Below are 14809 nucleotides of genomic sequence, written 5' to 3' on the forward strand. Positions count from 1 at the left end.
CAGAGGAAGTCGTTTGTTTTACAAATGGTTTTACAGCATTTCCATTTTGAACTCCATAAGATAACGATGGAGTTCAAAGTCATTTCTCAAGGGAGGACACCTCCAAGTGGGTTGTCTTCTTCCTAATGTTCAGCCTCCTGCTGGACTCCTGTCCTTCTGCACAGAATCATTTGCTTCGTCTTTTGGTTATCTGAAGCTTGTCATATTGTCTGAACTGACCAACTACGGTTAGTATTAACAATGTTTAGCTTAAAACTATGATTTCTAAAGTTGAAGTTTAAACTGGCCATAGTTAATGTTAACCAGATAGGTTATGTGGATTGATGTTCCCCATGGGAAACTGTGGTTAACTCCTCCTTTCACTTTAACTAATGAACAAGTCAGAATATTTCCCACTGAGTATAGCTTTCTGTTTCATCCAAACCAGAAAAAATCCACACAGCTTTGGAACGAGCCAGTCAACTTCAAACCATAGCTTCTGATTCATACAAAATGGGAAACATTAGTTAGTGGAAGATTTCCTGGCTTGTTCATTGGCTCATGCAAAAGGAAGAGCAAAGTAGCTGCTCACTGGTACAAGATTCATTCATATTAAGTCAAGTCTCACATTATGGAAACTTATTGGTTAACACAAGCTATGTATCACTTTCCATACAAATGGTTGTCTGGGACAGAAACTTATTGCATTATTTGGATGTTATTTTGAATGTATTGCCTAAACTCCAACTTCTGGGTTAGAGCAGGCCATTTTACGTTATATGTGATGTTGTTATATATTGTAAGAATCTAATTTAAGTCTAGTTAAAAAAAGAAATCCAATATGTGATCAATTAAACATGTGATCAAATTGTTTCTTCTTATATGTTTCCTAACAATTTCCCTTTCAATAGGATACGGATTTGGTATGATGGAAGTCTGGAAATTATTAATGTCACAGCAGCTGATGCAGGCAACTATACCTGTTTTGTAGAAAATAACAAAGGAAAAGCTAATAGTACTACTACGCTTTTGACCACAGGTAAATGTTGTTTATTGCCTATCAACTAAAATCAGAAGACACAATGGAAGCAGATCAAAAAACTTAATAATGCTAGTGTACTACTGCCTGCCCTTGAGTCTTATTCAAATCAGTTCAACATAAATACTTCTAAGTCAAATTAGAATAATTTAGAATGCATTTATTTAGTATAATTTATAATGTATTGAGCAAGATAGCAATCAAACTTCTCTAAAAGGTGATTTGTACAGTATTGGTGCCACAATTAAAAATGACACAATTCACACAAATTGCAATTGAGCTGATACTTTTGTTACAGATTGAGTGGCAGACATGCTCTCTCTCTAACCCTCCTCCACCCGCAACAAAGCAACATTTGTGAGCTTGAGGCTCACAGGGAAAGCAGGCAATGTCTAGTGAAGGCAAGTCGGGTCAGTGCAAAAGGCAGATAAGAACAGAACCTTGGATAGCTCCAAGGGGGTCCTGTTGCCTGAAAGATTCTCCTCCTAAAGTGGCTAGAAGAAGCTCTTGTCTCTGCAGGGAGCTAGAGCAAACTCAGACTTCATGTTGGTTCACAAGACATGTAGGTTCACTGGAGTATCTGCCTTAATTTGCGGTCTTTGAAGTCTGTGAGTTGGGGAGATAAAGATTTATGTTCTCTGAGTCAGAACTGGCAGGGCTGTGTCCTTTGACCAAATAAGGCACTGAGAGGTTCTCTCCACAAGAAAGCAGCCTGAACCTCATCAGAGACCTTTGCCATGCACTGTAAGGTCCTTAAGTTGTGGGTCATGACAACATTGGCATAATTTACTGCATGGACTGTAAGTTAAACTCTCTGGCGCACATACTGGATTTGACATGGATTACATCTTTTTATTATATTTTTATTCCAACTCTTTCCCAGATGGCCTACATAGCCCTTATTTTATCCCCACAACAGCCCTATGAGGTAGCTTAGGCTAGTGACTGGACAATGGTCACCTAGTGAGCTTCATGGCTGAATGGAGATTTGAGCCCTAGTCTTGCAGATCCTAGACTCAAATGTTTATGATTACACCACACTCACTCTGAATTCTATTGAAGTCATAGGAAAAGGACCATCTCTCTGTTTTAGATCCCTCTTTGTTCTACTGCTATTCCTATAATAATATTTGTCTATTGTATGCAGGGTTGTATACGTATTATTATAGTAGTATATATCTATATCTATATCTATATCTATATCTATATCTATATCTATATCATCTATATCTTAAGACTGCAGTCCTGTGCACAATTGCACGGGAGTAAGTTTTACAGAACTCTGTGTGTCTTACTGCCAATTAAACATTACTAAAACACCGTAAGTATCTTTTTTCATTACAATTGAGAGGCCTCAGCAGAAACAGGATGTAATAGGTCTGGAAATGGACTACAGTTGTCATGGTGAGAATAATCCATAGTGAAGTTTTCAGATACAGAAGTTTAGTTGCACTTCTACTGTTTTGTTGACGTGCAAATGTTCTGCTTTCTCTCCTAAACTGCACAGCGGCTACAAAGATTGTTTTAGCACCAACCAATGTTGACGTCACAGTTGGATGGAATGCTACCATGCAGTGTCTCGCCGAGCACGATCGATCTTTAGACCTTACTTTTATTTGGCTTCTCAATGGATATCCAATAGATATTGATAAAGACAATGAACATTATGAAAGGGCCATCATGGTAAGATACAGCACATTTTTATCACAGTAGAATTAGGCATGGTTTGTGTGATAACTTTTCGATTTTCTTCTTTCCCCCATTTTTTTGTGGCAGTGGGGCAGGGAAGAGAACTAATTTTAGAAGGGATGCGGAAAAGCCACCTCCATGGACTAGTAAACTTTTTCAAGCTAGGAGTTTACTATTAAAGGGGGACATGACATTGTTGCATCTTGTAGAAACTGCATTGTTTATCGACAAGATAGCAGAACTCAGGCTTCAGAATTAGCTATTCCAAGACATTTCTACTTTTCACTGCTCCTACTATGAAAAAGTTTAACTCCTGATGTCTACAAGTGTGATTGCCTCTGGCACTTACCTTCATTGTTGGGAGTTAACTATTATTTTGTGTTTTTATGAAAAGCAACAAAATATAAATTGAGAAAGAACACAGTTGTAAATGATATAATCTATAACACAATCCTAACCATGTAGTATACTAAAAAATAAGTCATACTGATTTCTCCTGTACGAAAAATGGGCACAGCTATCCTGAAATGTGGCATTCTTCTTCCTAGAAATGTTGTTTTGCCATCTCATACTCCGATATTTTAAATCCTGCTTATTTTAGATATCCATCAGTAACTTTCCCTCTTTGGTAATATTGCATAGAGCTTACGCTCCTTCCATTTGTTTCCATTTATTCATTAAAATAGTAATGTTGCATGAGTAAATTCACAACATCTTAAGACTTATTTTGCCCAATAATTTCTGATTTAATATATGTGATACAAGGCCCCCATTTGCTACACAGGCCACCTTGGAGCCCAACTTGGAAGGTGTGGCTAGATTAAATAGGTACCGTCATTTTCAAGGGAGAACTAGTTCATGTGTGAAGGCTGAAGCACTCCCTGTCTATGATTCTTTCTTGCAAATGGTTCTACTTTCCATTAACATTCCAATGAGTTGCCTCATGGTGTATAGTTCTATCCTGACAGAGTTGAAGGTGATACGATAAAGACACGGTTTCTTGTATCCCATTCCAAATCCCATGAATAGTGGCAATAATGGGGGGCGGTGTATCATCCTAGCATACCACCTGCAAGTTCATGTAAAAACAACAACATCCCTACAGCCCATATTTAGTTCTGGACAAACACTCTTGGTAGTTTTAAAGCTGGTTTTCAGCAGCTGCCAATTTGTCCTTCCCACCCATAACAATTCTCTCTTTTCAACAGCCCTTTCCCCCTGTCTTGGAGTTACAGGCTCTGGTCACCAGATGGCAGCTTTGCATAAGGTTTACTGTTCCCAGTTAGGGATGGGAACAGAAATCACGGGCAGATTAATCTGTTGCATCAAAGTATCAGACTGAAGATTACCATAGAGACAAAAAGATTAAGCAACTAAGTATCATAACATTAAATATCTGTTGGCTATTTTGTGTCATAACTTTATGACGCATACCAGATATTTGGCAGACTTTGTTGTGGTTCACAATTATCCTTTTTTCTGGTAGCTGCAATAATATTAATATTCAAGTAAGGAATATGGGGAATTAATGGGGGGAGGGTTTAAGATAGTTGCACTGATCTATGTATTCACTTCATAAAGTCAACAGTGAAACTTAAAACTAATTTGCATCCATTAGAAACACAGGTGACCATCTAAAATAGTGTCAGTTGTTTGCGTTATTTGGTCTTTATTGTTTTGAAAAGCAATTGCTGCTAAGTGGCATACTTTCAGTTGTCAAGAAACAGCAGTGACTCAGCCGCTAGACTCCCTGCTAATCTGCAAGACATGCCTAAAACATCTATTGTCAGAGATAAGAAAAGAAAACATTAGCTTCTTGTGTATAAATTGCACAATTTTAAAGTAGCAGCTTTGGTAGTTTGTTTTTTAAATGTAGGTCTTTAAAACTTTGATGAGCATTCTGAGTGCTAAATTGCTTGTATACTTGGAACATATCTGAAAGCTGCCATCAAAATTTCCAGTTCATGATTCAGTTCTTCCTGTAGTTTGTAACCCAGCCAAGCTGAGGTTTTCAGTAAAAACATAGCTGGGCATGCTTTTCTATGCTGAGGCTTAAACTTGCTGCTGACCATGCTCATTATTTGCTTTGTAAGCTTTATTCTAGAGAACCAATGTTCCCATGGAGCACTGGAAAGCTTGATTACAAACCGCTAAATGTTTGATTCCATAGAGATTTCATATGCAAACTGGTACCATCTAGATATGAAGATTATTGCATGTTTTCTTCCCTCAAATGTGCTGCTGCAGAGCTTCAACACCAAATGTATCTGCTACATATTATTTCCATCAGTCAATTCAGTATTTTAGACAAAGTGTAAAGCAAATATTGAACAACGTGCAGCTGAAGGATTTTTTAGTTATATTGGTTCAAACTGGCAACATGATATGATGGGTCCCATTTTCCTAATAATTAACAGAATCTCAGTGTGTGAAACAGAGATGAACAATATCCATATGGGATGCATTGGGTCTTCCCTATGCTTTATTGGTGCATCCAACTGAAGGCAACATTCATATAATTGTGCCTTGTATAGTTCTTTCCAGCATGCATTAAAACAAATCTTTATTGCTGAGAATCTGGCATTAAATATTTGACTAAATGACCCCCCCCTCCCTCAAAAACATGCTGTAAAATACAGTTTTCAGTACAGGAAAATATTTTTATTTGCAAATTGGTTGGCTTCCTTCAAGACTAATTAACCAAAACTCTCAAAATATTATTGCTACCCTGTAAGACAACTCCTTTATATTATTTTCTAATGGCTTAGTGAACAAGCATCAGTGAATGTTTCTTAGTCACCGCTCAAGAGTTCTTATCTTCCTGACTCCCCAATCAATACTGGATAGAATGAGCAACCTGGATTGAATTAAGGGAATTAAGACAGTAAAATGTTAACCACTTCAAGATGGTATGATATGAATCCAGCTGTTACTCTCTTGTTACATTTTACCACATATGAAAGTGCTCTAGATATATTTCAAGAGGGTGATTGAGGAGTTTATGGAAATACTTTAAAAGAGGAACACATGTTTAACTCAGTTAATTGATCTCAGTACATTTTCTTAATAAACTGCAAAGTAGATTTATAAAGAAACTTGCCTTCAGCTTACAGTGATGAAATTGGGCTTAGATTTTAATTGCTTGTCATTGGACTCAGTTAGGCCTGAGGATATAACTTTTTATTTTAGACAGTGAACTACCCAAATAGAATATGATACTAAATGTAATGATTGATATTTTTTTAATACAACTACAAACACATTACATAGAAAAACACAGCTCTGCATAAAACAGAGCTTAAAAATCAGTCTGATTCGAAGTAACTCATGTTCTTGAATTCCCTGCATTGCAGGGCAAGGTTGCAGGTTGTATTGTTTATTTAAAACATTTATATTCTGCTGTATGTTCAATTATCAATCATTATATTTTTAATTATCAAGCTACAGGTGCCATACAATGTATAAAATCCATTAAAAAGAAAAATCAAATGTAGTTTTTAAAAGGCCCTATAAAATTCATATATATAAAGAACAAAAACAACAATAAACAATAAAGAGCAACAAGCAAGCCTCTCTGAAATGCCTGGTAAAATAAAACAGTTTGGACTAACTAAGCCAACATGACCTGAATATTTGTAGAGAGTGTGTTTCATGGGCTGGATGCCACCATAGAAAAAGCCCTGGATGGCATCTGCCTTACCTCTCAAAGCAGGGGAATCTGGTCCAGGCTTCTAACATTAGCTTTAAAACAGGGGTAGCCAACATGGTGCCTTCCACATGTTATGAATTACAACTCCCCTAATCCTTGACTATTGGCCATGCTGGCTGGAACTAACAGAAGTTGTAGTCCAAAATACCTAGAGGGCACCATGTTTGTGACCTCTGTCTTAGAGAATAGGCAGGGTGTTTGTTCGGATACCTCTGACCAGGTTATTTAGATATTTATAAGTAAAGGCAGCACTTTCAACTTCAAATAGAAACAAGTGAACAAAATATGGCCATAAAATGCTTAGCAAATAAATTGCACTGGTTTACTGAGAGTTTATTATCATCAACCTTTGGGGTTTCTACATACAGGTCTTCATCAAATTGAAACTCTTCTATTGATCTATGCTACGTGGATGTACTGGTAGTAAAAGAGTATTACTTTTCCACCATCACAACCATACTGTAGGCTGTAAAAGGTGGTTGCTCAGACTCTGCCCAAGTGGCACATCACTTATGTTCTAGAGGCTGTTCTTGAAGCTTCAGTCCCAGAGATCTGTCTTGACTGTAATCAATAGAAAGGACACGTAGGAGTGCTTGTGTCAATCATACAAGTTATGACCTCAGCAAGCACAGTTTGACTGGGGTTTTGAAGGATTTTTTCAAAAAGAATTGCTGCAAAATGTGGGGAGAACTAAATTTAAGATTGGGTAAACAAGAAACTGAGAGAACCGAAACTGACACCCATTCCATGGTATGACAAATACAGTGGTACCTCGGGTTACAGACACCTTCAGGTTACAGACTCCGCTAACCCAGAAATAGTACCTCAGGTTAAGAACTTTGCTTCAGGATGAGAACAGAAATCATGAGGCAGCGGCATGGTGGCAGAGGGAGGCCCCATTAGCTAAAGTGGTACTTCAGGTTAAGAACAGTTTCAGGTTAAGAACGGACCTCCAGAATGAATTAAGTTCTTAACCCGAGGTACCACTGTATTCAAACATTGAATTCTGAAAAATAGGAAACCTATAAAGAAAGGGGATTATAAGCAAATCATTTTAGAAGGTTTTTTTAAAAAACATTATGAAATGGAATTATGTTCTGAACATCAGTCAACACCTACATTAGACAGTAAAATCTTTCATGCATGTTTTAAAATACAGCTCAGTCAGCAGAGCATGAGGTTCTTAATCTCAGGGTTGTGGGTTTGAGACCCTTGTTGGACAAAGGATTCCTGCATTGCAGAGGGTTGGTCTGTATGACCTTCATGGTAACTTCCAACTCTATGATTCTATGATGCATATATTTATGGTTTTTTCCAGTGCTGCAGACAAGTCTGTGGCAGGTAATGTAATCATTTTCTGTATTTTTTTCCAGTACGTGGGCACTGATTGCACATAATTTTAGGTCACTAAACTGTAAACATAAAATATGAGTTCAGTGGAGGATTACTTACTTCTGTTGTTCCTCTCTTCCATAGATAAAAAACAACGGTGAACTTATAGTAAAAAATGCCCAACTACGGCATGCTGGAAGATATACATGCGTTGCTCAGTCAATTGTTGATAATGCTACAGCTTCAGCTGATCTTGTTGTGAGAGGTAATTTTTTGTTTAAATATAAAATTTATGGGCCAGAGTCAACTACTTGCACTGATGAAACTGTCATCATAGTGTGACATGGATTTCCACCCTATTTCAGAAAGAATTATTATTAAAATAGTGGCCGCCAAAAGGGGAAGGCTGTCTTCTCCCTCAGAATGGCCTCTAGAGCAAATTCACACCAGGGCACAACTTTATTTGGGACATTACAGGGATTTAAATGTGTCCTGACAACATAGAGGAACCAGAGGAGCACTGGTGAGAACCCTATTCTTGAAATTCAAGCCTATCTTTCAAAACATACTAGAGCGAATAAAGGTTTTACACCCCTTGGCAATCTTCATTTAATTTGAGCCCTGCAGCTTTATTTGGGCATGAGTGAGATCTCCTAAAAGCTTAAGAAAAGAACTGTTGCATCAGGTCAGTCTAGTCAAGCATCCTGTTTGGATCTCACAGCAGGTCAACTACATGCTTGAGGGAAACCTGAAAGCAGGACCTAAGTACAACAGCACTCTCCCCAGTAGTGATACCCAAAATTGGTGTTCAAACTGCCTCCGAGTATGGAGGGTGCCATCCTGGCTAGTAGCCATTGAAAGCCTTAACCTTCGTGAATTTTCCTAAGCTATCCAGGTTGGTGGCCTTCACTCCATTTTGTGGGAGCACATTCCATAGTTAAGCTGTGCACTGTGTAAAGTACATTCTTTTGTCTGTCTTAAATCTTCCAGTGTTTAGCTGCATTGGCTGGCCCCAAGTCTAGTGTTATGAGATAGGGAGAAAAAAATGTTCTTTCTCCACTTAATCCACCATCTTATACACTAATATATCTCTCTGTTACTTGCTCTTTTTCTAAGATGAAGAGCCCAAATGGACTTTCTTCATAGGGGAGCTGCTCTAGCCCCTTGAGAATCCAATTTCCCCCTGGATTCATAAGGAAATGAGCAAATTTCTTTCTGGATAAAATCAGGTCATTTTCTTTCTTGAGCCCATCCAAGTGGCTTAGAAAATGAAAGGGTCTTCTCCCTCTTTAGTTATCCTGATTCAAATTGTGCAGTGGTTCCAGCCAAGAAGGCATCAGGGAGGAAGAACATTTTTCTGTGTCCTTCCTCTTCCCTTTCCGTAAGTCTGATATACTGCAGAGTCCATCAGAGGTCCCAGAGTTGTGCTGCTCAGCTATTTAAGAGCTCTGGGAGTTCACAGTTAGACCAGGCTCAGATCAAGTCCCACAACATCCCTAATTTTATTAATTGTTGTGGTTTAGTCGTCTAGTCGTGTCCAACTCTTCGTGACCCCATGGACCAGAGCATGCCAGGCACTCCTGTCTTCCACTGCCTCCCGCAGTTTGGTCAAACTCATGCTGGTAGCTTTGAGAACACTGTCCAACCATCTTGTCCTCTGTCGTCCCCTTCTCCTTGTGCTATCCATCTTTCCCAAGATCAGGGTCTTTTCCAGGGAGTCTTCTCTTCTCATGAGGTGGCCAAAGTATTGGAGTCTCAGCTTCAGGATCTGTCTTTCCAGTGAGCACTCAGGGCTGATTTCCTTCAGAATGGATAGGTTTGATCTTCTTGCAGTCCATGGGACTCTCAAGAGTTTTAACTAATTTTATTAATTAGGCTTATTGTATTAGTTACTGGGTCCTTAGATGTGCAACAACCCCTGAATTTCTGTACAAAACTCTCAGTGGAACATTTATTGCAAAGCTTGAAGAGGGTGCAATTCATTTCTTTAAAATTTTTATTTTGTTGATACCTATCTATTCAATATTAGATTAGGTCATGTCATTATCTTTCATGGAAATGTTTTTCAGGACCTCCAGGCCCCCCAGGAGGACTCAAAGTGGAAGATATTAGAAACACATCTGTAGTTCTTACTTGGAGCCGTGGGACAGACAATCATAGTCCTATTTCAAATTACACTATCCAGTCAAGGAATTTTCTTTCTGAGTACTGGAAGGATGCCAAAACAGGTAAGAGTAATATTAGAAAGATTAACCTATACCTACCAGACTGAATGTAGGTACACATTACTAAAAAAAATACAGAAGCTGTTTAATGGTTGGTGTGAAAGAGAGAAAAACATATGGTGCAGTTAAAGTAGTGCTGTAACACACTTGCCTGCATCACTTTCACAGTCATGGTCTCTAGGTTTTAAATTGTGCTCCATTTTGTGCATTAATATATATGCATCCTGGTGTTTAGCAAAGGCAGGGAGTTCAGCAACAGAATGATGTGGAATTTTACCTTCTGTGCAGAATACAATCTCCCTATTTCCTCTCAGAAATCAGTTCTGACCTGATACTGCAAAATTAGAGGAACCTTTAATAAGTCACGTCTCAACCATTAAGTCAATGTTGTTGCTCTACATCTTGGCAGGCAGTCATAGTATCTTTTGAAACTATATCTAATTCAGGAACAAAAAGTGGGGGCAATACTGAAAATGTTCTGTCTGTCTGTCTCTCTCTTTCTGTCTCTTGCTCTTCTATACTAAAGGTATTGTTATAAAAATGATATAATGTGTTTAAGGGTAGAATGCCTCAGGGTCATGGACTCCTGTCAATGTGATATTAGGGTAGGGGTCAGAAACCTTTTGGTGTCCATGGGTATAATTGCAAACCAGTGAGAGTGTTGTGGGCACACCACACCCACTGTAGCCAAGGACATGCTATGGCTACAACCTGGTCTTTTAGCTACAATATGATGCTACTTACAAGCCTAATTTCACCAGAAGGAGGGAAGGGAACCCTGTGGGCACTGGTGAATACCTCTGCAGACACAATGGCAATCACTGCATAAGTATACAGTAACATACATTTAGAAACCATGTTCACACAATGGTAATTGCAGTGTTTTGTATTGACAGGGCAGCCACATTTGCACACACTGACCCCAACTTAATGTTTGGAAAATGTAACAAATTCCAACATATCTCAATGGAATATGTCAAGAGGCCCCTGATTTGATTTGATATGATGTTCATTTTCATCATGTTGATGCACTTGATGTTATTGAAATAAGTTTAGTGTCCATGTTGATTGGAAAAACATAGCTGTAGCTGAATGATTCAAGTGGCTCCTTTTCTATTTTTCTTGTGCGTGTTTTGGAAAGTAGAATAGAAATTATGTTTGCATAAAAATGTCTCCATGGTCTCTAAAATATGACAGGCTACACCATTGGAATGGTATCATTTCAGGGATCTAGCCCAACTGCATTTGTTTTCTAGGCTGGTGGCTCTTCATAAATAATTGGACTGACAAGAGAGGCTGTCCATGTGGCAACTGAAATGTGAACATCACAACCTTGGCTGCTATTGTTTGCTTTCACTGTGTATTAAATAATCTTTCTGTTTTCATTTAGACCCTCCAGTTGTTGATGGAAATGTGGAGTCAGCCAAGGTGATTGATTTAATCCCATGGATGGAATATGAATTTCGGATAATGGCCACTAATATTTTAGGGAAAGGAGACCCTAGTATGCCATCACAGAAAATCCGAACAGAGGGATCTTGTACGTACGCACTAATGCCATCTCTGATTCAATTACCAGTTTGAAATCCAAAATAGTATGGTAGTATAAAATACTTAATAGGTAACTATCAAATTGGTGCAAAAATGAGCAAGTTTTCTTTGGATTCAGGTAAACTATTCTTTTTTTCACATTCTGCATCATGTTTTGCAGTTTCTGTGTGGTGCGGAATAAGCACTCACTTTGAATGAGGTTACCCAAAGGAGTCCAATGTATAAAGACAATTGAAGTCACATACATTTCCAGACTAGGCCCACTTGAACTCCACCATGTGGTGACTGCAGAACTCAGTGCATGTTAGGGGGGAAATGGTTGTCTAAATCACCACTTACTCATACCAAAACAGCATATTTATTTCTTTTCTTTTCTACAGCACTTAATTTTATGTAGATGGTGCTTAACTTAAAAACACAGGATATTTTAGAAGAAGGGAAATATTTGTGCTTATATTCGGTGAATGTTTGCATAATCATGAAGTTTTTGAAAGTGGAGAAGAAGCTGTTCTAATAGTAGCCCCAGCAGACCACATCCTCAAAATTTCCATATGAACACCAAGCCACTGTTTCTAGGTGGAAATTTTCTAAATTTTCCTTTAGCATATTTTCCATTCGTTTCCCTTAAGTTTTCAAGAGGCACTCAATGCTTACCTTTTCTGGAACAATTTTGGGCGCTATCATATCATATAGCAATGGGGATTGCAGAGTCAGTAAGTGGCAGAGTCAGTAAGTGTTACTAGCAATGCACCTGCCCAGCTCCAACCTTGCCACCACCTCATCCCTCCCACTAAGTAGCAGTGAGGAGTACCTACTGAAATTAAACTTCTGTTAGCACCTGCCTGAACATCACTTGGTTTTTCCACATTTGATGGATGACAATGTAATGTGCTGTAAGGTATGATATGCATATAAACACATAATTCACTACCACACAATGTGGTGAAGGCCATCAAATTGGATTTCTGTAAAAGAGAGCTATGCAAAGTTATGGAGAATAAAGCTATCCTTGGCCACCCTTTTTCCAGGTCATTGCACGTATCAGTGATGTGTAAGAGCCTGCCCCACCCCATTATGTGCCTGCTCCATTACGCCTCTGTTACGCCCCCTTCAGGGACTGAAAACAGTGTGTGTGTGCCTTGGTCACACGCAGAATGACTGTTCCCTGTACTACTACCTCCAGTTTTGGAAGCACTATGTTTTTGAATGACAGCTGCTGGGAAAGACAAACGAGGAGAATGGTTTTGTGCTTGGTCCTGCTTGCAGACTTGCCCGTGCACATCTAGTTAGCCACTATGAGAACGGGTTGCTGGACTTGGATGGATTTTTGGCCTGATCCAGCAGGGTTCTTGCGTTCTTATCCATTATTTGTAATGATCATTTACATATGCAAGCCATCATATTCAAGCATGGCTGAACCAGCTCCTAGAGTTGTAATATGCTGAACAGCTAGACATTTGTACTCTAATCTGCACAGAGTACTAATACCCTGAACATCTTAGCTTTACAGATGCAGATGTCTCAGTTTTGGCAAATGGATGTCATAGATGAGGTGCATTATTCTAAACAGCTCTTCAGATGGTTTTTAATCTCCCCTTTTTATATTCACAATGCAACATAATGCAGCTGTTGTTGTGTGTTGGTGCATATGCCTTGGCTTGGCAGTGCAACAATATGGGGGGGGGGGACTAACCAAATTCTGCATTATGATCATAAGAAAACATGCCAAAGTGTTTTTGCATGTTGTACTAGATAATGCTGGTTTACAAATGAGTGAAAGCTCTCAAAACAGTATCAAAGGCATGACCTTATCCTCCATAGCACACATTCTGCTTTGTCTAAATGCTTAATGTTAGATCTCAGTGCACAGTTGTGCATAATCTTTGGTCTTCAACACACATATTATTTAACTGTGTCTTCTACATGAAGAATTAGCTCTGTCCTTATTGTTGAAGATAATGCATGCTGCTTTGACTGTATGCAGGAGATAACAGCATTTCTCTGGGAAGTCATATGTCACTGCAGAAATGCACAGAAAAGCCTGCATGTCATTCTTCAGCAAATTAGTAGTAGATTATCCTTTTGTGCTGGCCTTTCAGCCCAGATATTGGGCCATTGTCTTGAATGAATGCATATCAGGAGTATAAATGTGAAGCATTTGTACTGCTAAAGAGCCACAACTGGCAGTACCCTGTTGAAACTGGCACTGTTTTAAGGATGAAGGAAGCATTAGCTAGGAAAGCCAACTGAAAGAGGAAAGTAAACCTCAATGAAAAAGTATTTCCAGCTAAAACAAAATCTAAACAAATAAACAGGACTAGTGTAGCTGACACTTCCTTTTTCAGCAGTTGTTTTAATAAAAGAGCTTAGGTCTAAAATATAGTGTATAAACTTGGAAGATGAACTGATTCCCAAAGAAGTACTTCTGATAGTTTGGAGAATGGCAGAAAGGAGGAAATATGACAAGTGAGGGAATTAAGTAAAATAATAGAGAAAATGTACCAGTCCTTGTTAGCACTTCAGTTTAAGTATTATAAATGCAATTATGAATATTCTTTAACACTCTGAGTTGTGTAGTTTTATTACCATAAGCTACTCGTGGATGTAAATTTTAAGTTTGTGCTTAAAGTATATGAGTACAAACTACTGAGGTGAGAGCAATAAATCTTCTGAATGTCTAATTAACACACCCCCCACCCAAAAATTGAATTACAGTATACGTTCAAGAAAAACTGTACACTATAGCCAAACCTAGATTCAGTCATGTTTCTTCTGGAAACAGAGTTTGCTTTTCATTTGGCAAGTCCCAAGACTTTCTCAGCAATTACAGGCTATCATTACTATAATTGTGTGGGCCTTATGGACTCAATGGCATTCTTAATGAGAGGGGGGATTAAATAATGGTTTATTTTATTTTATGAAAGCAGAGCAAACATTTCTCTTTTTTTGTTCTTTAGCTCCAAACGTGGCTCCTTCTGAAGTTGGAGGAGGGGGTGGCAGCAATCGAGAGCTGACAATAACTTGGGTGGTAGGTATAATAATAAAACTATTCTTAATCTTCACATGTTGAACCAAGGGTGGTAGTGTCAAGATTACAAGTGGATGCCATGTGAATTTTGGTTATAGTCTTGGTGATTTTGTAAAAGGGTTAAACGCATTTAATCTTTTCTGGGAACTCACCTTAAAGGTTATAAAGCGTAAAATGGATTAAGATTAGTAATGGTGCCAATATTTGAAACATATATTGGGGATGACCTACTGGTAGATCCCCAGCTGATCCTGGTA

At 38.5% G+C, this 14809-nt stretch overlaps 2 protein-coding genes across 12 annotated transcripts in view; one reads left to right on the forward strand and one right to left on the reverse strand.

Annotated features, from left to right (window-relative positions):
* Window positions 1–14809, reverse strand: part of LOC310743925 (uncharacterized protein) — a 797205-nt gene that overhangs the window by 365898 nt on the left and 416498 nt on the right. The gene's annotated exons all lie outside the window — the stretch shown is intronic.
* Window positions 1–14809, forward strand: part of CNTN1 (contactin 1) — a 163240-nt gene that overhangs the window by 132806 nt on the left and 15625 nt on the right. For all 10 annotated transcript variants that reach the window (XM_083574433.1, XM_083574437.1, XM_083574430.1 and 7 more), the window contains 6 exons: window positions 891–1018; window positions 2526–2701; window positions 7893–8013; window positions 9818–9976; window positions 11364–11513; window positions 14482–14552. In XM_083574433.1, the coding sequence (XP_083430559.1) occupies window positions 891–1018; window positions 2526–2701; window positions 7893–8013; window positions 9818–9976; window positions 11364–11513; window positions 14482–14552 (805 nt within the window). The remainder of the gene's footprint in view (window positions 1–890; window positions 1019–2525; window positions 2702–7892; window positions 8014–9817; window positions 9977–11363; window positions 11514–14481; window positions 14553–14809) is intronic.

The sequence above is a fragment of the Podarcis filfolensis genome, assembly GCF_964270895.1.
Source record: "Podarcis filfolensis genome assembly, chromosome: 10".
Lineage (NCBI taxonomy): Eukaryota > Metazoa > Chordata > Lepidosauria > Squamata > Lacertidae > Podarcis > Podarcis filfolensis.